At 37.7% G+C, this 26,225-nt stretch overlaps 2 protein-coding genes across 2 annotated transcripts; one reads left to right on the plus strand and one right to left on the minus strand.

Annotated features, from left to right (window-relative positions):
• Window positions 1–284: 284 nt before the first annotated feature.
• gnpat (glyceronephosphate O-acyltransferase) lies at window positions 285–25,988 on the plus strand. The gene is made up of 16 exons (XM_084433080.1): window positions 285–417; window positions 1,191–1,382; window positions 2,090–2,266; window positions 3,239–3,368; window positions 8,204–8,331; window positions 10,142–10,217; window positions 10,719–10,870; window positions 15,747–15,877; window positions 16,411–16,634; window positions 18,129–18,380; window positions 18,466–18,545; window positions 18,757–18,897; window positions 20,216–20,315; window positions 20,510–20,603; window positions 23,225–23,286; window positions 25,126–25,988. The coding sequence occupies exons 1-16, from the start codon at window positions 388–390 to the stop codon at window positions 25,167–25,169; spliced, it is 2,013 nt and encodes a 670-aa protein (XP_084289206.1). The 5' UTR covers window positions 285–387; the 3' UTR covers window positions 25,170–25,988.
• Window positions 4,206–6,117, minus strand: LOC311305399 (zona pellucida sperm-binding protein 3-like). The gene is made up of 8 exons (XM_084433089.1): window positions 5,546–6,117; window positions 5,346–5,464; window positions 5,162–5,265; window positions 4,914–5,091; window positions 4,700–4,817; window positions 4,544–4,626; window positions 4,376–4,467; window positions 4,206–4,302 (listed from the first exon to the last, which is right to left on the minus strand). The coding sequence occupies exons 1-8, from the start codon at window positions 6,068–6,070 to the stop codon at window positions 4,250–4,252; spliced, it is 1,272 nt and encodes a 423-aa protein (XP_084289215.1). The 5' UTR covers window positions 6,071–6,117; the 3' UTR covers window positions 4,206–4,249.
• Window positions 25,989–26,225: the final 237 nt, after the last annotated feature.

The following is a 26,225-nucleotide window of genomic DNA, read 5'->3' on the forward strand; positions in this document are numbered from 1 at the left end:
GGCTGAATCCGGTAGTTTAGCCAATCAGGTTTCGATTCGTTTTTGTTTCTGTTTACATCGAGGTGTTATTAAGAAATCAGTAAAGTCTGTGGCGTAATAGGGAAATCTCACGAATGGCAACTAGCTTAGAGCAGCAAAAAATGATAATAATAATAATAATAATAAATAAAATTATTATTTTGACCAATCCCAATCTGTCAGCCGTTCCGCCAAACCCCGCCCAACCGGTAACTGCTGTTTCATACTCGCTTGTCATTCCAGCTGTTTGTTCTTGTATTTCTATGACAGGAATGAGGAGTTTCTGTGACACGAGCGATCAACCTTGATACAAACTTTCTCACACAGAACTCATTTGACCTACTACACTCATGCTTTGATAGACACTGAATGGAAATGGCGTCTAGAACACTGTATTCGGTAAGTGTTTTAGAGCATTTTTTTCTTTGCATGCTTTCTGACAAAGTAGTACATGCTTGCAACACTTGCAGTGTGAATCTTATCATAAGGCTTCCTGTAATGTTTTCCTTAAAGGATACTTTAAGTTCGTCCAGTGCATTGGTTTTTAAAATGATAGCCCTATACTACAAGAAAATGTCCAACTTAAGTATGGCGGAATTTTATTAATTATAACATTAATAATTATATGTATATTTTAAGCTAAAGATATTTTAATCTATCAGTTTTCATATTCATATCTATTCATATGTCCATTCATTGTTTACAAATAAATGGACATACCTATTCATTAATTACTAATGAACTGTATTTTAGAAAGTCATTAAAGCAATGAAATAACAAAAATGATTAAAAAGGAATTTTGTACAAATCCAAATTATCTCATGAATTATAATTTATTTTCATATAAATTATAAACAGTTTCGGACAGATTACAGATATGCACACTCTGGGCATTCTGAAAATGAATTAATATGTGCAATTTGAATTGAGTTATTTTTAGTTTACAGTTAATTTGAGCAAACATATATTTATTAATTGAAAGCATTTAAGCATAAACAAATCAAAAGGTTTTGAAGAACATGAGAATACAAGAATATCGGTCCAAAATTTTATTCTTCAGTTTTTTTTTTATATGTAATTGTAATAAAAAAAGCCCTTAAACTTTATATAAATGATCACCATCATCTTATCACTTAGCCTAATAAACAAACATATTTTCTGTCTCCATACAGTCTAGGCAGCGGATGCTGAAGAAGCGGGATGATTTTGAAGACATACTGGATGAGAGGCGGCGTTCCAGTGATCTGAGATACGCACTGAAATGTTACACTCCCTCACTTTATAAAGGACTAGTGCCCTGCAAAGCCAGCGTGCTGAAAACCATAGTCCTGCAGTCGGACCACCTGCAGTATGTCATTAAACAGGTACAGAGCACCACCATTCCCTCAATGCCATATTTTCATGCAATAACTTACTTATGCATTTAAAGAGAACCTATTATGCCCTTTTACAAAGTCTTGGTTTTGTTATTGGGGTCTAGTTGATTAGGTTTTCATGTTTGAATGTTCAAAACACACTATTTTTCACGTTGCTGCACCGCTATCTTCCCAGTCTGTCAGTAACGCTCTGGGTTTAGTTTTTCTAATGCATTGTTAGCCAACTATGGTCGTGAGTTGTGTCGTTACCAACATAGTTTAACGTTTTGCCGTTTCCTGAAACCATAGTTCCAACAAACATTTGCAAACAGCATCACAAACTTGCGTAGTTGGAACTGCAGCTCTTAGTTTATTGTTAAATGACGTGTGGACTTGAATAGATCTGCTCTCGGGCACAATAAGCAAGCTTACATCTTTCATTCTATTTAACCGTCAAAAATTACAGATTTTTTCATTTATTCCAATGAAATGATTGCACTATACTTTAGTTCAATAATGTTTTTTATTTAATATTTAGCATTTTTAGGGGATTTATGGTTGTACAGCAACATCTCAAAGATCTCAAATAGATTAATTAGCAGAAGTCATTTTCTTCCACCTGCGCGGGACGTCATTAACGACAGTCCTGTATCGTTTAACCAATGTTTAAAAATACAGATCAATCGATTCTAATGGCTACTGAATTGTGTGTGTAGGTTTCATCAGAATCAGGAGACAGTAGTGAGTGTGTGACGGAAGAAGCGTCTCTGATTCTGGATGAGATGGCTCACCGACTTCAGCTCAGCACCGTACGTTTCTTCGCCTTCACGCTCAGCAAAGCCTTCAAGAGACTCTTCCGCAGCGTGTGTGTCAATGAGGAGGGCATCCAGAGAGTGAGCGACTCTTTACTGTCCCCAACACGTGTGAAATGTGAACACCTGGCTTATACACTGTCAGCTGACTACTAGAGTCAGTAATGTTACTGAAACATGTTCTAATCGAAATCATCAGCGTTAATGCTTAAAGGTTACAGGGATTTAGAGGGGCTTAAATTCTTTATGACACTCTCATTAGTATGATGATCTCTTATTTGTCTGTTTAAATGTGCATATTATCATATAGGTCAGTTTAGCTGATGGCTTCCTTCACAGGGTATTATATAAATATCACAGTTCAGAAGTTTGGAATTTGTTCTCTTATGTTTGCCATGGCTGCATTTATTTGATTAAAAATACTGTAAAAACAGTAATATTGTAAAAGATTATTAGACTTTTAAATACTGTTTTATATTTGAATATATATATAAAAAAAAAAAATGTATTCCTGTGATCAAAGCTTTATTTTCAGCATCATTACTCCAGTCTTCAGTGTCACATGATCCTACAGTAATCCGTTTAATATGCTGATTTAATGCTCTTATTATTATTATCACGGTTGAAAACAATTGTGCTGCTTGATATTTTTGTGGAATGCATGGTACTTTTTTTTTCAAGATTCTTTGAAATAGAAATATTTTTAGAATAAACTATTATTGTTATTAATAAAAAAAAATAAAAAAAAAAATATATATATATATATATATATATAAAATCTTGTGAATGGTAGTGTATCACAATTTCCACAAAAATATTATGCAATTTTCAACATTAATAATAATAATAAATATTTCTTAAGCTGCCAATCAGTATATTAGAATGATTTATTTGTAATCACACAAATAAATGACATTGTAAATGCAGCCTTGGTGAGCATTTCATAAAAAAATAAACATAAAAAAAAATACAAATGTCCTGCCAATTGTTTTAATGAATATACCATGTAAATAGTCGATTTGTCATGTTTTTGATGAGGTTTTCTCTCTCCAGCTCCAGCAGGCTGTACAGGAGCACCCGGTGGTTCTTCTGCCCAGCCACCGTAGTTACATGGACTTCCTGATGATGTCATACTTACTCTACATGTATGACCTCCCCCTGCCTGTGATTGCAGCTGGAATGGGTGGGTGTGAACAGGATAGTCATCAAAATTGCAATGATGCAATTAATTTTATCCTCTGAATCCATGTTGAACATAACAGTATCTTCAGAGTTGTTTGAGGCCACACCGCTGCATTGTACCAGTCTGAAAACTATATTTAGTCTAGCTGTTATATGTATACAAGTAGACACGCTTTACAAAATTTAGACCTGCTTTTTTTTTTTACCTGATTTGGTCAGAGTTCTTACCACCAAATTGGTCTTATGCCAGCCTCCTAAATAGTCCACACCCATTTGATTTGCTTGAGATGAGTGTTTGGATTCAACAGTTGTTTTAATCCCACAAGTTTTGTTCTCTCTGGGAGTTTTGAGGGGTGACCTTGTCTAAACCGTTTCAGGTTGACTTGTTTAGTTTCCTTTAGAACCAAGCAAAGAATGCTAGCTGGAACGTCTAAACATTTGAAGTTCTGTCACGGCCAACAAGTACATAAAGTAGATGAATTTAAGTAACATACACTGTACTTCTCACTTGTACAGTCACAATTGTAAAACCACTTGAAATTTGGAATTCATTTTCTGCACAGAAGGCATCACTTGTGCATAACTCAACCACAGATTACGTCTGTCCCAAGTGCTGTGCACAGTTGGGTCTCTTTCCCAAATATATGTAAAAGGTAGGGCATGCAGGCTTTTTACTTAAAGTATGCTTACAACTGCAAGTGTGCACACAAGTTCCTAGTCAGTGAAAAGTGATTGCATTCCTGCACTTGGCACACTGAAAAGTCTGGGAAAAATGAACTATAGTAAAGCAATTTTCTGGTGGTCCAAAAACCCTTTACAATATACAAAGACAAGTCACTAATGTAAAGACTTTTATTGGCACTTCTTGCGGTTCACAAGACATCAGTTAGCAATCACAATGGGGCCGATGGTTGCGTTCCCTTCTGATACCAGGCCTGAAAGAGATGAAGATTAGATGAGAAATTGAAAGTCCTTCTGCAAGAGCAATACCAAGACTTCATGTGTTACCTGTATCAGGTAGTTCTCGTCCTTTTCTGCTGGAACCACATGTGGAGTCACAGCACATGCACACTTGGTCATTGTCATCTGCAGAAGTCCATCTATAGACAGGAAAGGTAACTGGTTACCCATTTTTAACAACTCAAGTCATTAGAAGTTGCAAATGGTATGCAATACCCATTATTGAAGGAGCAAGCCTTGTTCTCTGGACTTGTCGGGGTTGAGGCCATGACAGCCTTTAGAGCACAGGTGATGTACACCTAAAGAAAAGGACAAAGTTAAACTTGACCAGTAAGAGAACTCACCCACAGAACTACAGCCCAAAATGCATACCAAGCCACTATCAGCTTGCAGGAACCTGAAAGTCTCCAACTGAAACTGCAGCTCGTCACTCTGAACCCTGCGCACGAAACTGGAAGTGGAGCCTGTGAGCTTTCCATCAACCAGGCACCTAGAGAGAGAGAAAAAGAAAGAAAGAAAGACAGAAAGACAGAAAGACTTTAGGCACTATTTGCAATGGGCATTTAAGAAGAGATTCCCTACTAACCCATTGTTCTCAATAAAGGAATATCTTGGAGAAGAGTTCACATCAGGGACTGCAGTAGCCACACAGTCTCCCACAAAGATACGCAGAGGGACGTGGTTGTACTGCTTCACAGAAGCTTCAAGGTTCAGGAACTGCCCTAGGAAGTACTGATTGGATGGCCTCTCAAACATCCAGTCATCTGAAATGAAACTCATGTTGGCAACATTCCCTAGCCACTTCTGAAATTTTAACATTGCATACAGTATTACCAGTCATGAGCTTCAAGGAAAACACCAGAACTTCCTCTCCAACTTTTGTAGCAGCAAAAGGAACCCAGCTGGGCATCAGCACATTGCTGCTTACATTTTGCAACCTAGTGGAAGCAGTAAAACAAGCTTAAGAATGTAACCTTTGGCAAAATTGCTTTAAGTGTTTTTTTTGTTTTGTTTTTACCTTGAATAGTGACACTCAATTCCAACAGCTGCTGAATCAGACCTTACAATGGGAGTTCCTACTAAAGCCTCAGGAGTGTAGAGCAGGGTGAAGGTGTAAACAAGCTCATCATTAGTCATCTGAAAGCAACGCAAGTAACAGGTTACTGGACAGACCTGGCTTTTGCAGTTTCTAGGGTTGAGCCATTAGCAGCCACTTACCATCAGAGAGCTGCCACATGTCTGGAGCTCATATTCAAAGATAAGGACTTGAGCTTCTGGATCCTCCCCTACAGCTGCACAGCCTCCTAAAGTGAGGAATGAAGGATTCACCAGCTGACCAGTACCAAAGAAGTCCTTCTTAACCTCCACATGCACAAAGTTCTCCCCACATTGTGCTGCAATACTCGCAGTAGCTGTAGGTACACGCAGTTCAAAAGGCACATCTGGCTGTTGGGGTTCTTCTGGCAATACTGGAAAACGCCACGTCAAAGGCACAACAGGACCCTGCATTAGTTGTTTGGACTGAGTATTTGCAGGCTCTTGAAGATTCCATGGATCAGCCTCAACAGAGTTCATTGCAGGCCTTGAAGGCCTAAAAGATGTTGATACCTGTGGGCCTTGGAGAGCTTGCTGAGACACTAAATCTGGTGGCTGTTGCTGTTGAAATCCTGACCACTGTGCAAAACACAAGTCAATTGCTGTAAGCAGCAACAATCCAGAAAAACTGAAAACCACTAGTCCCATTGTTGAAAAACTTCTGAAACCTCCAGAATACTGTTGGACTTCTGCTGTGCCTTTTTCAAGGGCAGGAAATTAAAGAGACTCCACCCCTTTTGTCAAGCTTAATGATTTTCCAGACTTGTTTCATTAAAAGCATTGTACACTGCAAAAGAGTACAACCTAGATCCAGGTGGCTCACTTGTTTTGTAAACTGTCCATTGGACGTCGAGCAGTGAACCAACACAGTAGAAAAATGGTTTCCCCTGGTTTCACAGACAAGGCTTAAGGCGGGCATACACTGTGCGATTTCAGCAAGGTTACCAACTCACACTGTACGAGTAGATCGCTTAAAAACCTTAAGTCATGTAAGGTTGTTGCTTGAATGCTGAAAAAAGAAAACAACTTTATTCTTCTTGTATTGTCAGACAAAGATGATACAATTTTGATGTAATGAAAGTGGAGACATATATTTTCTTGCATATAGTAAATCTGAATGGAAATGTAATTTTATTGAATCATTTTTTTAATTATTGAAAAAAAATGTAGGCTAGAATCTTGGTTCAATCCATCAGTTGTCATTCGACAGATCTGAATGTGAGCTTTCAGTCCATTGTCAAGTCAAGTCACCTTTATTTATATAGTGCTTTTTGCAATACAGATTGTTTCAGCTTTACAGTGACAACAGGAAAATAATGCAACAAAGTTTGTTTCTGCTATACAGCAGATCTAGAAGAAAATAGCATCATAGTCCAGCTAAAGTAAGTTCAGTGATGGCTAATTTTTGTTGTAAAAAATTTAGTTTGTTTATACATACAGCCGCTCTGGAGAAAACAGTATTATCTTTGAATTTGCTTTACTTTATCTCTATAGTCATCTCATTTTTGCAGCTGTGGCTCAGATTCATAATCTGAATACAAGCCCTTAAAGGCCATGTTGCAGGTTTTTTTTTTCATCGAATTTGTGCAGTTTACTTGTTGGTAATAAACATTTAAACTGTTATCCATTGTATTTTATGTTGTTGGGTATCACAAAACGCAATATAATACGAAAAAGTAGGCTATTTTACAGCGGTTTGCAACGATTCTCCTTTCCGCCACAATGCATTCCATTACGTCACGTTGGGGAGAGAATATTCCAAAGCCCGCCTTGAGAGCGTTGAGAGTGACTAGAGAGACGAGTAGTAGACGAGAGTATTCAGATAGCGCAGATTATACAACACATCTCTAGTCACCTATAACTGTTTAAGCTGGTTCATAAGTAACTATAAGATAGATGTTCTAGATAAGATATAAGTTAGATTCATAACTATAATCGTATTAAAACAGGTGGCGTACGCCGTTTTTAACCATGTAAACACTTGAATCGCACTAACTGAAGTGCGCGTGTGTTTTTGTAACGCACCTTAAGCCACTGAAGTCACCAGCGCTATAGCCTACGCCTGCTAGGAACGGTTTTTCTTCGTGGAAATTTTGTGTTTGGTGAGCTAATAAAATATTAAAACTCAGTCGAATAAATATTTTGTGTATAGTTATTTAATTATGCCATCCAGTATTGTGGCCTCACTCTCTCTTGTTTCATACAAGCGCAGCTGCTGCTGTTTTGTGACTATTGTTTATTGTCTGTTGGATTATGAGATACAAAAAGGTACGATTTTAAAACAGTTTAATGTGAAAAAAATATATTTTATCCCCATAATTATTTATGTGGCGAAATGCTGTGTAATAAGTGATATGAATGACTGTATACCGATCTCTTAAATGTAGAGCCGTGAGCCGTGTAATAAATATATATATACTATGGTAAAATCATGGTATTTTTGTAGTACTCTGGAGTACTGTAAACACAATGTTAAATTAAAATGTAAATAAAATTGTAACATGATTGCACAGATTTTTTTATAAGAATGCAAACAGATTTCTTTTTTTTTAAAGTTAAAAGTTATAATATATTACTTATATATTACTTATAATGAATAAAAATGTTATTAAAAATAACTTAATTAAAAACTGAAATATGCTGTTTGCATTCTTCTATAAAAAGTTATTTAATATTTTCATCTAACATGGTTTTTACAGTAAAATGATTAAAACTGTTGATTTCATATTACAATATATTTGTTACATGTAGTGTTTACTAATGTCATGATGTTTCCTGCAGATTTTATGAGCATGAAGTTTATTGGTGAGATGCTGCGTATGTCGGGAGCGTTTTTCATCCGTCGGTCGTTTGGAGGAGATAAACTTTACTGGGCTGTCTTTTCTGAGTATGTGAAGACCATGCTGAGGGTAAGACCCTTCATCCAAACAACTGAACAAATGAGCAAATCAGGGAATTATACTGTCCTTAATATATAGGATGAAATGCAGGCTTCATATTGTAGTGGATTTACGGCTTTTAACTTGGCCTGCTCGATTATGGCAAAAATCACAATCATGATTATTTTGGTCAATATTATTGTAATCAAGATTATTTAACATGATTATGAGTGTGCCATATGTCTAAAACCGTATATGAGTAATTTATTTAACGATAGCAATATTTATCAAGTGTATATGCTGGAAATGTACATTTTAGACAACAGTGGAATTTGACAATTCTCAATTCCAATTGCGATACCACAGCAGATTGTTAACTAATGTAAGTAAAAAAAAAGTCCTCAGAAATGATTGAAAATAATTGAACAGTCAGAAAAGTTTTTTATGCAAGTCTATGTGTATTCAGCTAACAGCCTAGTACAGAAATTGAATAATAAAATGTAAAATAAAACACAGCATAGTCTTCACTACTTAAAAAGTTATTCAGTCAAGTGCAGTGAGTAAATTTTTTTTTTTTTGTCTTTTGTTGTTTGATTGAAATTAGACTGCAGCAGTAATATTAGGCTGCTGTCTCTTTAAGAACGAATGCACAGATCTAATATACTGATACACATTACATTTTCTCTCAACTGTTTGCATTCACCTAAGACATAAACTACTGGGTTTGAATGATAGCTCGCCAAGCCGGTCATTTTGACTTATTTTTGTGTGAAGGCCGTTTTGACTTCTTAGACGCGCACCCGAAGCTCAAAGTTCACTTAGCGTGTCTGTGCTCTTTTAATAACTTTTTAATATCAAGCACGTCCTATTTTATGAAAGTTGCATTACATTACTTTACTAATTTGCATGAAATTTGGGCTTTTGAAGGAGGAGCAAAAGTGCACCTCTGCAGTTGGGCACAATAATTGTTTTACCTCTATTATCATATATTCATAATCGTTGGAAGCCGAAATCTAAACTCAATTTTGATTAATCACACAGCCCTACTTTTCACACTGCTCTTAACCCTCTTCTAAACATGTAACTGGAAGGGCATTTTACCTTTGATCAAGATGCAGTTCAAACAGGTTGAAACTGTTAGTAGGTTTGGAACTGACTATTTAAAGGGATAGTTCACCCAAAAATAATCCCATTATTTACTCACCCTCAAGCAATCCTAGGTGTATATGAATTTCTTCTTTCAGCCAAACACAATCTGAGTTATATTAAAAAACAACCTGTCTCTTCCAAGCTTTATAATGGGAGTGTATACAGCCTCAGGTTTAGAAGTCCAAAAAAGTGCATCCATCCATCATAAAAGCGCTCCGTACGGCTCCATTGGGTTAATAAAGGCCTTCAGAAGCAAAGCGATGGGTTTTTGTAATAAAAATATCCATAATTATAACTTCATAAACTATAATCACTGGCTTCCGGTTACAGCCGTACACGAGTCTAGTTCTGGCGGAAGAGTGACCTCTGACCCTCAACTAAAGCCTTTATTAACCCCTTGGAGCCGTATGGATTACTTTTATGATGGATGGATGCACTTTTTTGGGCTTAAAAATCTCAGGCTCTATTCACTCCCATTATAAAGCTTGAAAGAGACAGGATATTTTTTAATATAACTCTGATTGTCTTTGGCTCAAAGTCATATACACCTAGTATGGCTTGAGGGTGAGTAAATTATGGGAAAATTTTCAGTCTTGGGTGAAATAACCCTTTAATGTATATACTTCCATTCTTGACAGTTGAAAATATACATTGTTGAAAATTATTAACCTGTTATTTGTTGTTTATTCAGAATGGTTATGCCCCAATTGAGTTCTTCTTGGAAGGAACTAGAAGCAGGACGTGCAAATCTCTTACACCAAAGACGGGTAATTATACATCGATTATCGATTTGTAATATTTTTTATACAATTTCAAAAACAGGCTGTGCTGCTGTGACATTTTTTTGTGCGTTTCATTTTGATAAAAGCTCTTTGCTGACTTCTGCATGTATTGTGCAGCGTCAAGGCTTTTCCCCACTTTTCTGCCTTTTTTATTGCTGCACAAATAAATTCAAGGTGACAGGAAACATTTTTTTGGGGTCTGCATTGCTTGTTCACAGAAAGTGAGATGCCAGCTAAATGAAATTTCACAGGATTTTCTCAATTGAATCATAGTCCCAGAATGAAATGGCGCCCCTGACTAATTTATGGCACAAAGGTTCAAAACGACAGCTTGAAACCTGGAGAGCCCGACGGTGGCAGCTCATCAATCAAACCGAACAAAAGCAAATTTAGATGAATGAGAGAAACAAAATGGTCCACCTCTTTTGAGCACCGTTTTGTGTCAGCTTCATCTCCCACACTCTTTCATTTCTTCTTCTCCCTCAGGGTTGTTGAATATTGTGATGGAGCCTTTTTTTAAAGGAGAGCTATTTGACGTGAACCTGGTTCCTGTCAGCATCAGCTACGAGAGAATTCTGGAAGAATCTCTGTACGCACGTGAGCTGCTTGGCGTCCCGAAGCCCAAAGAGTCGACCTCGGTATGCGTGGCCTTCTTCTACGCATTCCATCATCATTTTTTAGCCGACATACTGTATATGAACAAAATATATGCAGCAAGAAATATTCTCTTAATCAGTGTCTTGTTTTCTAATAAGAAATAAAACCACAACAAACATTCAACAACAACACATACACCATTGTTCAAAGTTTGGGATCGGTTAAGACTTGTAAGGGGTTTTACAGTCAAAGACCCAGAACCAGATATGATGAATGAAGACCCGGAGTCAGAATTATAATAAATTGAAGAAAAGTTTTACTGAAGATAGTTTGCAGTTTCATCAGCAGAAGTCAGCTTCAAGACTCACATAGGAGTTCGTAGGCCGCCCTGCTTACAGTTACACAGATCACAGCAGTTATATCCTTCACCAAGGTCTAAGCTACATCCTTGCTTCAGGTTGCAGTTTCTGATTGGCTAAGAAATAGATAAACATAGTAATTTTCCACACATATGGAAGCATATCTCTAACGATTATGCAGCTGACACTTGGACCCTGAAGTTAGGCACGTCGTGACCTTCCAGGTCGCATATTTGGGTTGCTGGGCACCAGCCTGTCCTGAACAACAACTCAGTCAATCTCCAATAATGCCAGTGGTACCTTAACCTGCAACCAAAAAGACTAACACACACACCGACAGCTTTTCCAAGGTTGGATTTGGCCAGGCTCTAACTATAAACAGGAGAGTCCTCTCAAAACATCAAGATAATGCGTTCTTTCTCTCAAGGAGATCTACACTTTAGTTTAACTGGAAAGTAAGGCTTTAACAAAGAAATGGTCTCTTAAACTATTGGCTTCAGTGACCCCTGAGACCATTGTTGTCAGAGTGCCCTAGAAAAACGTCTCAGGTTACGACTGTAACCTATGTTCCCTGAGAACAGGGTACGAGACACTGCGTCAGAGCGCTATGGGGAATGCATTTGCGTGAACCGGTGTCTGAAACGCTTATCTAATCACGGCAATCCTATTGGCTGGCGACAGCCTATGACATCATCACTAGTGCGACCCAGAAGTATAAAAGGGGAGCCTGGAGAACATGTCAACAACTTATCGTCTGAGGGGACTGTTCAGCAGGCATCCCCGAGGCATATTCTCTCATTCCCTGTTCTCAGGGAACAGAGGTTACAGTCGTAACCTGAGACGTTCCCTTTCGAAATGGAACTCGCACTGCGTCAGAGCACTATGGGGAACGATCTACCCACGCCGCCATGCTGAGGGGAGTGCATGCCAAATTATGGCTGTGACAAAAAACGTCAAAAACGGCAGTTTCACTGAAATGCCAAAAACAATCCCCCTTCGGGTCACATACAGGCTGTCAGTGACCGTATTCCCTACGGCCACTGCCCGAGCTTCATGCTAAGCAAGGAAGTAACTTTGTGCTTTCACACAAAGGACTTGACCCAGAGCCAGCTCAAGGGCATGGAGACCACTGCCCGACTTTTAGAGGGGGTTCCTTTAAGGGAATAAGTCTCTGACATATTTTGCCTCACTTGTGGAGGCATCAGATAGGGGAGAGTAGAACTCAGCATAGTGCTTTCTGACCCTTGCGAACGAGGGGAGTAACTCTACTCAATCCTGGATCTACACAGTGCTTCAGAGCCCTGTGGAGGCTGGGCACTCCGAAAGGGACCCTAATCAGAGGAGCGCCTCCAACTCTAGGGCTGATCTAACAGGGAGGCCTCGTGAGAGTCCTTCGACCTGCCGTCCACACTTAGGGAGCCAAGTATTCCTACAGAACGATCCTGAGATAGATTCTGGAACACTATACTCATAACTTGATAAGTATTGGCCAGGTTCTTGGCTAGGTTTTGCCCTTGCAATGCTAAGCATCCAACTCGTTGGGGAGCCGCCTTCAAGGAGGCCTGTCAAGGCCTAACTACTTGATAGAGGGATTGTTAGCAGAGCTATTCACAGAGGTCAGGTGCTCTCACAGACATGTCTGTGGGCCTGGTTATATTTATTTCACATTGCCAACAGGCAGTGTACTCAGCAAAAGTGCTGTTGACCCTTAAAGCAAGGGGAGTACAATCTTACGCTACTGGATTATCAAGGAGGCCTACAGTAAGGCCTACAGCTTCGACTTTCACGGACGTCAGCCCGGACATTGCTTTGTTCCTTAAACAGAGTCTCTAACACTGTTTGCCTCACTAGTGGAGGCATCCGATAGGGAGGACTGCAGATAGTGGCAGTAAGCACTCACAGGCCGGATCATAGAGACGGGCATCCTGGAGAGTAGAACTCAGCATAGCGCTTCCTAACCCTTGCAAATGAGGGGAGTGACTCTACTCGATCCTGGATCTACACAGTGCTTCAGAGCCCTGTGGAGGCTGGGCACTCTAAAAGGGACCCTAATAAGGGGAGTGCCTCCAGCTCTAAGGTTTACATTGCCAACAGGCAGTGTACTCAGCAGAAGTGCTATCGACCCTTTAAAGCAAGGGGAGTACAATCTTACGCTACCGGACTATCGAGGAGGCCTATTGTAAGGCCTACAGCTTCGAATGTCACGGGCGTCAGCCCAGGCAGTGCTTCGGCTCTAAGGGAGCATACTCAGCCATCGCAAGTGGGAGGGAGTAACTAATCTATCTCTACCTGAGCCTTGGTGGTGAAGGGTGATATCATACGAGCTATGGGTAGCAAAGTACTCCAAATAAAGACCCTAACAAGGGGTGTACTATCAGCATGACCCTTAGGAATGTATCAGGGTCGAGGCCTATTGTCTTGTATTTTTTACAAGACAGATTTTACATACTCTACTAAACCCAAGGAAATGGAGGCCACAGTAAGCGGCCAACGACATTCAACCTTAAGACTTGAATTATTTTATTCAAGTGGCTCAGCGTAATTTTTTATTTTTTTATTTTAAGGCCTTCCTGGATAAGCTAGCTACAATACTTAGCTCTAAAGGGCGGGGGCCTGAGCATACTGCTTCTTACTTTCTAGAAAGAAAAGGCCTAACAACGCCCATGAGATATCTGCATGGGAGGCTTTTTGAAGATAGCCTGCTACCTATGCTGCTATCTACCCTGTAACACCACTAGCATTCTTATGCCTAGTGCAAAAGGCGGGCCTTGGCTAGGCGACTCTTGTAGTAAGAGGAGGCCAGTACTAGGAACAACTAGATTTACAGGAAAAATTATCCTGATGAGCTCTAGCTCTAAGGAGCCTACACTCAGATACTGAGAGGCTCGAGGCGAGAATGCTCAGCAAACCGCCACCAATTTCCTAGTTATTAAGCCTAAGCCAGAAATCGAGGTGGCCCCATGAAGGCCGACACACGAATATAAAGTGATTGAAGTTCAGAGCTATAATCTCAACGACTCTCTAAAGTGAGAGGAGAACTGCTGCTCTAGTATAAGGTGGTTATCAAAGTGGCCCGAAGAGGGCCAACGCTTGACTTTGTAGTTCTATCTGGAGCTTGACAGAGTATTGCCCTCAGTAGAATAACTCCCGATAGGGAGGAAGCCATCTCACATTTGGTGCTCGGATGAACGGTGGCCTCACTAGAGAATTTTTCCAAACAGCCAACCTGTTCACTACTACAGATTGGCACTACCCGTTATATAAGCCTGATGACTCTAACATAAGAGGAGGCCTATGAGAAGGGTATGCATAGCCTACCTACAGTACATTGAAGCAGCAGTGCATTCTAGAACCCACACCCTTCAGACTTTTTAATTTTTTTGAAAGAAGTCTCTTATGCTTACCAAGCCTGCATTTATTTGTTAAAAAGTGATAAATACAGTAAAAACAGTAATTTTGTGAAATAGTGTTACAATTTAAAATAAACAGTTTTAATATATTTTAAAATGTGATTTGTTCCTGTGATCAAAGATGAATTTTCATCATCATTACTCCAGTCTTCACTGTCACATGATTCTTCAGAAATAGTACTAATATCCTGATTTTCTGCTCAAGAAACTTTTATTATTACGTTGAAAACGATTGTGCTGCATACTATTTTTGTGGAAATCTTGACACATTTTGTTTTAGATTCGTCGATGAATGGAAAGTAAAAAAATAAAACATATTTTGTAACAATACAAAAACAATTTTTTAAGTCTTTTGATCAATTTAATGCATACTTGAATAAATGTATTGAGTATTCATTTATTTAAATTCCAAACTTTAGAATGGTGTGTAAAAATGGTATGTACCTAGAAAGAATAAATAATTGTAATATTTTTCATATTGTGTACAAATGGATGGATATATATATATATATATCTATACATATCTAGATATGATCATATATATATATATATATATATAATGATCATTTTTATCAAGCTTGTATATTTAAGTTCAGTAGTTTCACTTAAATGACAATTAATAGGTCTATTAATTGCTATTTAAGTGAAATTACTTAACTTAAATATACGAGCTTGATAAAAATGATCATTCAAGAAGAAAATTTTAGATGGCACTTAGAAGCTTTTGCATCTGAACTCTTCATGTATATATATATATATATATATATATATATTACTCATGTATATAATGCACTATAAGCAATATAAGCAAATGTATATATATTTATATATGTATATATTAAAATATCTAAATATGTATATATATATATATATATATATATATATATATATATATATATATACACATATATATATTTAAGCAAAAAGAGAAGTCTTTTTGTAAAATAAGTATAAGGTTTATTTCTATTCTCACCACTTTGGCAAATATTCTTTCCGTGTTTCAGGCATACATCCTCACTCAATGTTTGTAAATATATGCTTGTTTTGTACTGGTTTATATATATTTTTTGGAACATCCAGACATTTTACTGGAAAGACAGACCTCAGAGTTTTAATTGTTCTGTTTTTTTTACATCCATTTCTCTCAGGGTCTGTTGAAGGCCCGACGGGTCTTGAGCGAGGACTATGGCAGTATGCATGTGTACTTTGGTCATCCTGTATCTTTGCGCAGTCTGGCAGAGGGAAAAATAAACCGCTCTCAGTACAACCTGCTGCCAAGGTATGACACCTGCAATCAGCCAAAGTTTTTCACTAAAGGTCATTATTCACACGAAGCATTTTGGGTCCCACTTTATATTAGGTGTCTTTTACTACTATGTACAAACATTTAAAACTAACCATTTGATACAAAGCACTTATTATGTACATACATGTACACATACATACATACATTTACATTTGTACTTCTATTTAAAAAAAATTCTGCATGTAATTACATCTGTAATGAATTTCTGTAATTACATCTATAATTTCACTGTTGACCCTTATCTTACATCTCAAGAGAGACTTAAAAAATCTAGCCGACCCCAAACTTTTGAATGGTAGTGAATGTCTATATTTATACATTTACATTTAATATTATGTTTGTGTGTAGTAGATTAATCTTTATCTAATTTATTGCCAATTTATTTACTTTTATTTTCTACAATCAGAGTTCAGCCACAGCATGTGTTTAGTTGAAGCACCCTGTTCTGTACAAAGTGAAATATTATGTTGAACTTCCGACTGACTTTAGTGTTTTTTTTTTATCAGGTACATTCCTCAGAAACCCAGCACAGACAACCATGAGTTTTTGAACGACGCTGCATTCCGTCTGGTCCGCATACAGGAGGAGAACATGGTTCTAAAGCCCTGGGTTCTCATCGCCACACTGCTGCTGCAGAACCCTGATGGCATGGACCTCTCCTCTCTCACGGAGCAGACCGACTGGCTTAGGCACCTGGCTCTGGCGTTTGGAGCGTTCTTGGACTGGCCTGGTAAGTGACTAATCACTGGATTTTCCAAAGCTAGTGTGAGAGGTTCATGGCATGTTTGAAAGCAATTCAGAGTTTTGAGTCTGGCGCATTGCGTTGCTATTTTGTGGAAACTGAAATAGACTGCACCATTGACCAACAAAAACCTGGTCTAAAGTCAATGGCGCTGTCACATGCTGTCTGTTTTGATTTCTGTCTTTGTGTTCTGTCTTTCTCCGCCCCCTGCCTGTTTGTTTCTATGGTGTTTGATTGATTGTTTGTTCAGTTCAGGTGTGTCTTGTTAATTTGTTCTTCAGTTCAGTCTATGTAAACCCTGTGTTCTCTCTGTTTTTTTGTCAGTTGTTAACATTACTTGTTTTGGTTATTCTGTTCCCGATCTTGTCCCTGAGTATCCGTTTGTTAAAGTTTGAGTTTGTTTTTTGTTTAATAAAGCTGCTGCACGTAGATCCTGCTTCCTCCATCTCTGCAACTGGTTGTAACAGGCGCAGTATTTTTTTTGTTATTTAAAGAGCGCCTCAGTAATATGCGCCTATAGGCGGGTCCACAGTGCGCGTACACTTTGTCCCGTAGATGGTCTGCTTGCGCGTTTTAACCTCATGCACGAGCTGATCCGTTTCCTCTCTAGAGAAGCTTTCAGTTTTTCCGCTTGCAAATTCTGCCATGTAAATAGCAATCCGCCATGGCACGAACACAACTGGCTTTTAAAGGGAATGGGAGATGATACTCTGGTTGGTTTATTGCACGTCATGCCCAAAACACACCCATTACTCATTAAGAGAATAGGGACAACCCTTTTAGACTATGCGCCGGGTGCGCCGACCATTTTTCCATCGTTAAACTAGCAAAAGTGGATTCGGACACGCCATAACTGCACTTGTGCCGTGCGCTTTAGACCATGCGCTCAGATCGGTAAAATAGGGCTCTTAAAGGGATAGTTCACCCAAAAATGCACCTTTGACTTCCATAGTATTATTATTTTTTTCATATTATAGAGGTCAGTGGTGCCCCACAACTATTTAGTCACCAACATTCTTCAAAATATCTACTTTTATGTTCAACAGAACAAAGAAATTCATACATGTTATAAACGAACATTAGTTATTGCATTATAAACAAACACGAATTAACAATCAACAACAGTATATACAAATTGCATTGAATAAATGTTCTCTATGATTGTTAACCAAAAGTCCTAAATGAAATAATTTCAAATATTTGATTACATACAGGCAAACTATTTGCATCATTCAATAAAGATCTCTAAATTTGAAAGTTTAGCCGTCTGAAATTGTATCCGATTATCATATCATATTCTTCAGATTTTCTCAGAATGGCAAAAATGATCATGCATATCTCCAGGATATGCAGAATCTGCTTAGATAAAGGAAATGCGCTCGATGAATAATTCATTGCAGAGAAATCCAATAGCTTTATGGTAGCTTACTTGACCTTAATTTGAACAATCCTCAATAATATGATCTCTCTGTCTCTCTGTAGACCACACTTCCTGCAGTGAAGTCATCGGCTGTAGTTTAGCTCTGCACAGACACCTGTTGACTGTGTCCACGGGACACGTTCAGCTGAGCGTCACGGAGGCGCTGGGGGTCGAGACCACACCAGAGGAAGCCGTGTTTCACCGAGCCATCGTTGTGCTCTCTTGTGCCTCCTACAGGAACCAGATCCTCCACGTGTTTCTGAGACCGGCTCTGTTAGCAGTGGCCATGCAAAGCGCAAGCTCCAATAGAAAAGGTGTGAGAGATATCAATTGCATACATGTTTTTACTTGTTTTACTCTTGATTAGTGTTACCAATCATAGAGCAATTTCTGTTCTAGATGACATCTACAACTGTTTCAGCTTCCTGAGGAATATGTTCTCCAATGAATTTATTCTTTGCCCTGGGGACTCGGTTCAGGTTCGGGCACATTCACAACCTTTTTTTTTTTTAGTTGTTGCAGTTTGAACATTAAGAATCCTTTAAAACCAAATTGTGGTGTGAAAACTCTGATCTCAAAACCAAAACTCTGATGTGAAGCCAGATCAAATTACGTACGTCTCACCTCTAGTCTAGTTAGAATAGTGTTTCCAAGACATATCATTGTATTTACGTGTGTGTGTTTTTGTAGGACTTTGAGGAAGCGTGTTATTTGCTCATAAAGCGTGGAGTGTTGCAGGTATTGGAGCATGAGATTGTGATGTCAGCGAGCGGTCACAGCACCCTCGCTTTCCTGTGTGCAGCTCTGGACCCCTTCCTGCAAGGATACCAGGTGACACCTTACACACAATGTGCAAATGTACACTGCCATTTAAAGTTTTGGGGTCAGTAAAAATAAATAAATAAATGTTTCAGCAAGGGTGAATTAAATTAAACAAAAGTAAGTTACATATTAAAGTATATTAAAATACAAAACAGTTATTTTAAATTTGTAATAATTTGCAATATTACTGCTTTTGTTGTATTTTTTTTATCAAATTAATGTAGCCTTGGTCTGATCATAAGAGACTTCTTTCAAAAACATTACAAATCTTACTGACTTCAAATTTTGAATAGTAGCATACATTATAGTCTGGTGAAATGTTTCCATTCATAGTTGCAAAATTGGAATATTGCATAAAACATATGTGAATAAAGCATTGTTTCCATTCCATATGTTCAAGAGAACAAAATCGTCACTTCCTGGGAAATTGTGCAAAATATCTGTAATGAAAATGTAAGTTGCTGCAATCGAGGAAGCCAATGTGGCTCTTTTTTCCTACATCATGTAGGGCCCTATGATTTCCACGATACAAAAAAATGCAGACGGAATAACGGAATTCAGTCATAAAAATGGAATTTTATGTATAACGCGGAATCCTGGATGAATAAATCAAAGTAGGTCAGGACACTTCAATCAAATTGCGATATGGACTGATGTCTGTGAATATTAAGCTGCAAGAAGACCATTTAAATATGAATCCTGCATTCTGTGTGAATCAGTGGTGCAGACACGCTGTAAGCACTTGTGCCGTCTCCAGAGCTGCTCAGAGTCATTTCATGAGCATTTTACTGTTTCATTTGATAAACGTATCATAAACATACAGAAACTTTAAGTTCATCACGGCAACCTGTCAAAATATTCCAATAAACGCTGTCACGTTCAGCGTTTGGTGGCGGATGCCTGATGCTTGATGATGCAATCGTGTAAGATGGTTCTGGGAAGTCATTATACCAAAGCATATTGATGACAGATTTTGCACTGCAGATGTTGTGCTTGGTCATTCTGAAATGCCTGAGCCAATGAAAGTGGTCCACTGGTTAGTCCAGTTCTCTAATCGCATCCTCTGTTGAGGCAAAGTTTATTGTTGCGCTTTGAGAGATTTATTCGGTAAATGTGTTTCCATTATAGTTTCCATGCAGCTTTTTTAATGCAATATCCCAAAATTTGCATACATATAGGTGGATGGAAACAGCGAGCGAGTTGTCTGTGGGAATAGTTAACTAGTTGTTCCTGTATAATTTTGCTTATTTCTTCACATAGAACACCAATCTTGGGTTCAGGAATTGCTATTGCAGGTCATATTAAGTTTGTGTGTGTTTTTGTGCAGGTGGTGTGTCGCTATCTGTGTGAGGAGACTAATGAGAACCTGACAGAGAAGGAGTTTGTTCCCGCTGTGAGGAACTTTGCACTGAAGCTCATCTTAGCAGGTAACACAGGGTTGACAGTGTTTTGGCTGTTTACATATCAGGTCCTGTTTACGCTTGGTATTGACATCCATCGCAGGTGATCTGATTATGCATCTCCTGTGCTGTGTATGCTTGTGATTAGATTTCGTAGATGTGAAATTGTCTCAGAGTTTAAATCTTCTGTTTTCTCTCTGTGTTTGTCACCGTGGCATCAGGCCGTCTGAAGTGTTATGAAGCTTTATCCTCAGACATGCAGAAGAACACTCTAGCAGCTCTCTTGAGGCTCAAAGCTGTGCGGAAGCTCAAAGTGTAAGTCCATCTTCATGTAGTCTTTAGGGCTGGGTGAAAATATTGATGTCTCGATTTTAATTGATTTTCATTTTGATGAACCGATATCGATTACTAAACCTCTGTTTTAGGGATGGGGCCGATCCGATCCAGTATCGGTATCGGGACCGATACCAGCGTAATTCACGTATCGGATTTTCCCGATCCAACCTGCGGAGATATCCGATATCCATGAGTCATGTCTGCGCTTTAACGTTGTTTGCTGAAATGACTCCAAAAGTGATTCCCGCCGGCGAGTCTGCTAGCTGGCTGCAAACTGCGGAATGGATTTCCTAAACAGAGGCGCGGCTCAATGAGACACAGAGTTATGAGAGAAATCCGTTCCGCAGTTTGCAGCTAGCCAACATGTCCGCTTTATGTAAATACTTGACACTGGAAACGCTGCAGAGCAAGACAGCTAAATGCAATGTTTGCAAAGCCGTAATTCAGAGCTCTTTAAAGCTCCCTCGCGTCGTACAACACAACGAACGCAATCAAACATTTAAAAAAGCACCACGTTACTGTGCGTTCACACCAAACGCGAATAGCGCGTCAAATTCGCGTCTACCGCGTCTAGTTGGACGCTTGAATATTTTGAATCCATTCGCACGTCCAGTGCGAAATTGACACGCGTCTGAGGTGAAATCCGTCTGTTCGCAAGATGCTGATGTTGATCGAGCATTCATCGAGAGAGTTACTGCATCGGGGCGAGGATCACCCTTCAGATAGTGTGTGTGTGTGTAAGATGTTTACACTTGCACTTTTCTTATATTTCAATACTCAAGTATTTGACATTTTGGGAATGTAATAAATATTGACATGACAATCAATTTGAAACCCTTAAAGTTGCATATTTGTTTTCAGAATGGGATTTTTCCTGTTAACAGGATTTCCTGTTTTTTTTTTTAACTTCCTTTTCTGACCTTATACTTACCTCAAGTTGCCTTTTGGGACATACATGCATACATACGTACTTATCATACTTGCCTGTTGAGAGAAGTTTATTTCAGCATCATATAAAATAAACAGTAATGATAACAAAAATATTAAAGCAAACACAGCTCTGGTATCGGAATAGTATCGGTATCGGCCGATATCCAAATTCAGGTATCAGGATCGGATCGGAAGTGAAAAAATGTGGATCGGTGCATCCCTACTCTGTTTAGTTAATCAAATATACAATATAATTGCAATGCCTTAGCCGTTTAACGAGTGTCCAGATGTAGTCTCGGATGAAAGCCTTGATGGTTTAATAGGTCGATGGTGGTGAAGTTGCAGTCAGGTTCTTCCAGGTTGAGTAAAGAATGACGAACTTCAGTGATGTTAGTCTGTGACAGTTGTTGTTGGAAGAGTCCTCTCTCCCGAGTGGAAAAGTACAACATGGCTTGTAACTTTGATGGCCCGCCTATGTGGGGAGGTCCCACGGCGTCACGATAGGACTGGATGTCTCCACTCTTTTCCCACAAGAACGAATCAAAGAAGAGGCAGGGTCACTGAGATAGTGGCCTTTTAACTTCTGCAGAGGTCACACCTCTTGAGTTGGCTTGACCAATGAAAAGGGTGTAATTTCAAGCGACAAACATTTCTTTGTTTGGAGGCTGACTCATTTGCATGATTGGAGTGAGCTGGAAATTTTGTGTCCCTTTATACTCTGATTAATATAACTAGCATACAATGCACATTATGAGGAGGATGGTTCATTTTGACATGAAACATAAGGTTAATATCTACCTACCGATAAGGTTACAGTATCTAATAATTCTATCATAAGGCATGCATAAAACGGTATACAATACAAGAGACAATATACAAAACAGTACTAATACACACATTGTCATGCACAATATGCATGTTCATTCATAGAAAAGTTAATTGAATTAATGAAGAGAAGTCCTTTTTATGGGCATTACAGACGTATATGAGTTTCAATAGGGTATGAGGTGCTACATTTGGGGTTAGCTGCAGTTCGGGGGAAGTTACATAAAACTCCACCTCATGGTTTGCTTGTTGGGTGAGGGGTATTGTGGATTATGTGTTAAATAAATCGCAAAGGTACATCGTTGTCGTGTCTATAGCTCGATAGTTAGCTTGAAAAATCAACTCCTGAGAGGAGCATTTTGCGAAGTATTTGCACTATTGTACAAATTCATACCATTTTTTTCTTAACATGTCTTTCAGTATTTAATTAGTTTGAATAAATCCATTATGAAAACAAGTTATGCCAACCTCCGTTTAAATGTTTTAAACATAATTTTGTTACTAATAAGTTTAGTACTGTAACGTTATTACTATAAAAACGGCCTTATATGCAACCTAAATGTTTCTATACAAATCAGTTTTAGTCAATTTTAACCTGTAATATTATAGTAATGTACCTACTGACAGGGTTCCCTGTATGGTTAACAGCATTAGTTAAGAGATTTTTTTTTTTACTTTGAGGAAAATTTGACATGTGTACCTGATATATATCCAAATGTATCAAAATCTAATTGAATTATGAAATTTGTGTCAATGCCCAGCCCTAATAGTGTTTATTTCATTAGATATGTAATGGGCTTTTGAAATGTTATGGTTGTTTAACTGAACTGAACTGTCTCTCACAGAGGAGATCAGGTGACGTTGAAGGTGAACAAGATTGCAGTGAACTCACTGGAGGATACGCTGGGTAAGAGTGATGTCATCAAAATAGCTTGTGTTCAAGTTTGGCAATGTTTGAACATTCACATTCTAACATAATAATCTAAATATATCTGCAGTATAGTATGTACAGTATACTGTGCATAGTAAGTTGCGTGGATCATGTACAGTGCTACGTTATGGGGGGCAATAACAAGTATGCACACTAATGCATTATCCCATAATGCAATGTGGTCGACATCCAGTGTGATGAATGGATGGGAAGTAAATTCAGTAGTGACTTTTGAAATCTCTTTCTTGACTTATTTATGTGTCATTTTATCACACTGTTAAATATATTTGTTTTTACACCAAATAAAAAAATAAGGTTTATTGAAAAATATGGTTATTTCATATTTTTGAGATAAGTGTACAGCACTTAAACATCCATGTCATGAAGTCATTTGACAACAAATGTTGCATACCAATGTTTGAAATGTTTATCGTGGAATACTTTCTTGTTGTACCGTCATGTTGTTTTTATAAACTAAACCTAAAACTAGTAAAAAAATAAATAAAATATGTAATTAAAATATGAGCTACAATAAAATAAAATATAATTGTTAGATAAAAACCTTTTTTAAAATGTTTAAATGTTGCCTATCTGAAATAAAATAAGTTATAAGTTGAAGGACTAAAAAAATGACTTAATCTAAAATTTAAAAATGAATTAAAGCTAAATAGAAAAACTAATAAAAATGTTAAAAGCACATACAATTACTAAAACTTAATATAAAAATATATATTTTTAATATAATATGAAAAAATAAAAATATGAATATATATTATAATAATATATGAATAATGCTAAAATAATTAAAATAATAGTAATAGCAATATTCAGGGCGAACAGTGCAGTATACTAGGATTTCTATTTTGAACAAAGTCTCAGTATATCGGCTCAGTATATAGACTCAATTTATACCCATGAATGTGAATTTCCAAAATATTTTTGGAAACAATTTACTAAAAGTTAATCTACCAATGTTTTAAGAACTGCATTACAGTTTAGAGATTACACTTGTATTTGTTTAGAAATAAAACATGATTTTAACCAGTCAGCCAGAAACCAGATAAGTTTTAAATATATTTTTTAAATATTTGAAATAAAATAAATGTATAACAGGTCAACTTGCATACTTTTTTAATAAGATGGACCCAGGAAAACTTACAATTTTTATCACAAGTACAATTAAAGAATCTTTTATAAGAGATTTATGTATATTAAAAAAAGTTTAGTCTTTTTTTTCTCAAAATGTAACTTTATTAAATGTTTGTATTTATTATGTTGTTTATATAGAATAGTATGTGAATTTGATATGGCAATACATACATAAACAACTAAATATATAACAGGTAAAATGTAAACCAGTCAACACACGCATTTACAAATTAAATAATTAGAAATATATTAATAATTATAGTAAATCGAGAGACTTTCTTTTTAGAGAGGATTTATATGAATGGAAGTAAAGCTGACGCTAGTAGGTCACATGACCGCAACAACATGGCGGATTTAGACCGTCCGTATTTCATTCATACTATATAGAATGTGCTTTTTTATCCGTCGTGAAGTCCAAATTCAAATGTAGTTCCTACTCAGACCGTACGTGAGTTCGGATTTCGAAATTCCGTCAATAGCGAGGAAAGAGTTAAGAAGTAAAGTTTTACATTTTCAGTCACAGAATTCGTTTGTGTTCCTCATTTTTCACTGTGACCCAGTTCTTGTTGTGTTGCTGTGCCGTACTGCCATGACCTCCAGCTTCTCTGTTTGATTTTACAGCTCCGCTCATCTTAACTTGTTTACTTGTCTTTTCCTCTGTCACAGGAGGTAAAATTCCTTCCCAGAAGCCCGTCCTCGCTCGACTGTAGTCGTACACGTACAAGTCTCTGGAGGGCCGAACCAAACTAAACTGCCTTCATTAGCATAATGCCAAATTTTGCAAGGTGGCACGGCTTCGCTGACTACAAAGGTTACCTGTCATCGAGCTTTAAAGGGACGTCACGGGTTTGCCATCTGGGACGCTAGAAGCACTCTTTTTATCTCTCTCCCTCTTCCACAAACTCGACAGCAGGTTTCCATGTCTGTGATCGGCCGACATCTTTTATGTCTTTATCAGACGAGGTTTAAACTGCTCTGATGTTGCCATGCATATGAAGACAGCGACACTTTTGATGTTTTTTCATTCCCGTTTGAACATCCTGTTACTGCCGTTTGCGCTCGTTTTAATCCATGTCAGCACTAAAGAGCCTTTGCTTTGATTCGAAACACTGTTACTGTTTATTCTCACTAGATTTTTGTCGGCTCGTTTTTTTTTTTCTCCGTGGCTTGTTTGATTTTAATTATTTTCTTTTGCTCTCTAGATATGGCGGGGTTTTTTTTTTTTTTTTTTTTTTGTGCCTTGGCTATGGATTGAGTTTTTTAGGGATCATGTTACAAAAATAGGTCAATCAAAAGTGTGTTAACTCATTCGGAGCTAAAGAAAAAATGTAAAAGTGAGTGTCTGCTCTCATAAGGGAAGCTGTTAGTGTTCTAATGAGCCAAGTATGGAGACTTTTCATTGCCATAACAGTGTTTACTAAACCGCTTTTCTGCTAATACAAAATAATGCATAGTGAAGCGATATGTTTTTAAGACATATCACTGCATTGTTTGCATATTTCACACTGTCTTTCAGTAATTCTTATGATAAAAAAAAAATATATATATATATATATATATATATATATACATATATTAAAAAGGATCAGACGATACAGAGGCATGTCGCACTTGACATCAGGAATGGCGTCAAACTGCTGAATCTCTGTTCGCTCTATTCTGAAAACCCCTGTAATGTTTTATTTCGAAGTATTACATCCATTTTTCAGAATTAATGAATTAAGAATTAAGTCGTACTGACCCAGATCACAAAGATAAGCTTTTAA

The sequence above is a fragment of the Rutilus rutilus genome (assembly GCF_951802725.1).
Source record: "Rutilus rutilus genome assembly, chromosome: 15".
Taxonomy (NCBI): domain Eukaryota; kingdom Metazoa; phylum Chordata; class Actinopteri; order Cypriniformes; family Leuciscidae; genus Rutilus; species Rutilus rutilus.

Bases quoted from the DNA above. Each gene is read 5' to 3' on its own strand.
- LOC311305399 (XM_084433089.1), bottom strand. From the start codon at position 6,070: ATGGGACTAGTGGTTTTCAGTTTTTCTGGATTGTTGCTGCTTACAGCA. The intron at 4,627-4,699 runs GTATGCATTTTG...CCTTTTCTTTAG, and splicing joins TGCAAGCTGATAGTGGCTTG to GTGTACATCACCTGTGCTCT. The intron at 4,303-4,375 runs GTAACACATGAA...CATCTCTTTCAG, and splicing joins ACGAGAACTACCTGATACAG to GCCTGGTATCAGAAGGGAAC.
- gnpat (XM_084433080.1), top strand. From the start codon at position 388: ATGGAAATGGCGTCTAGAACACTGTATTCG. The intron at 418-1,190 runs GTAAGTGTTTTA...GTCTCCATACAG, and splicing joins CGTCTAGAACACTGTATTCG to TCTAGGCAGCGGATGCTGAA. The intron at 3,369-8,203 runs GTGGGTGTGAAC...TGTTTCCTGCAG, and splicing joins TGTGATTGCAGCTGGAATGG to ATTTTATGAGCATGAAGTTT.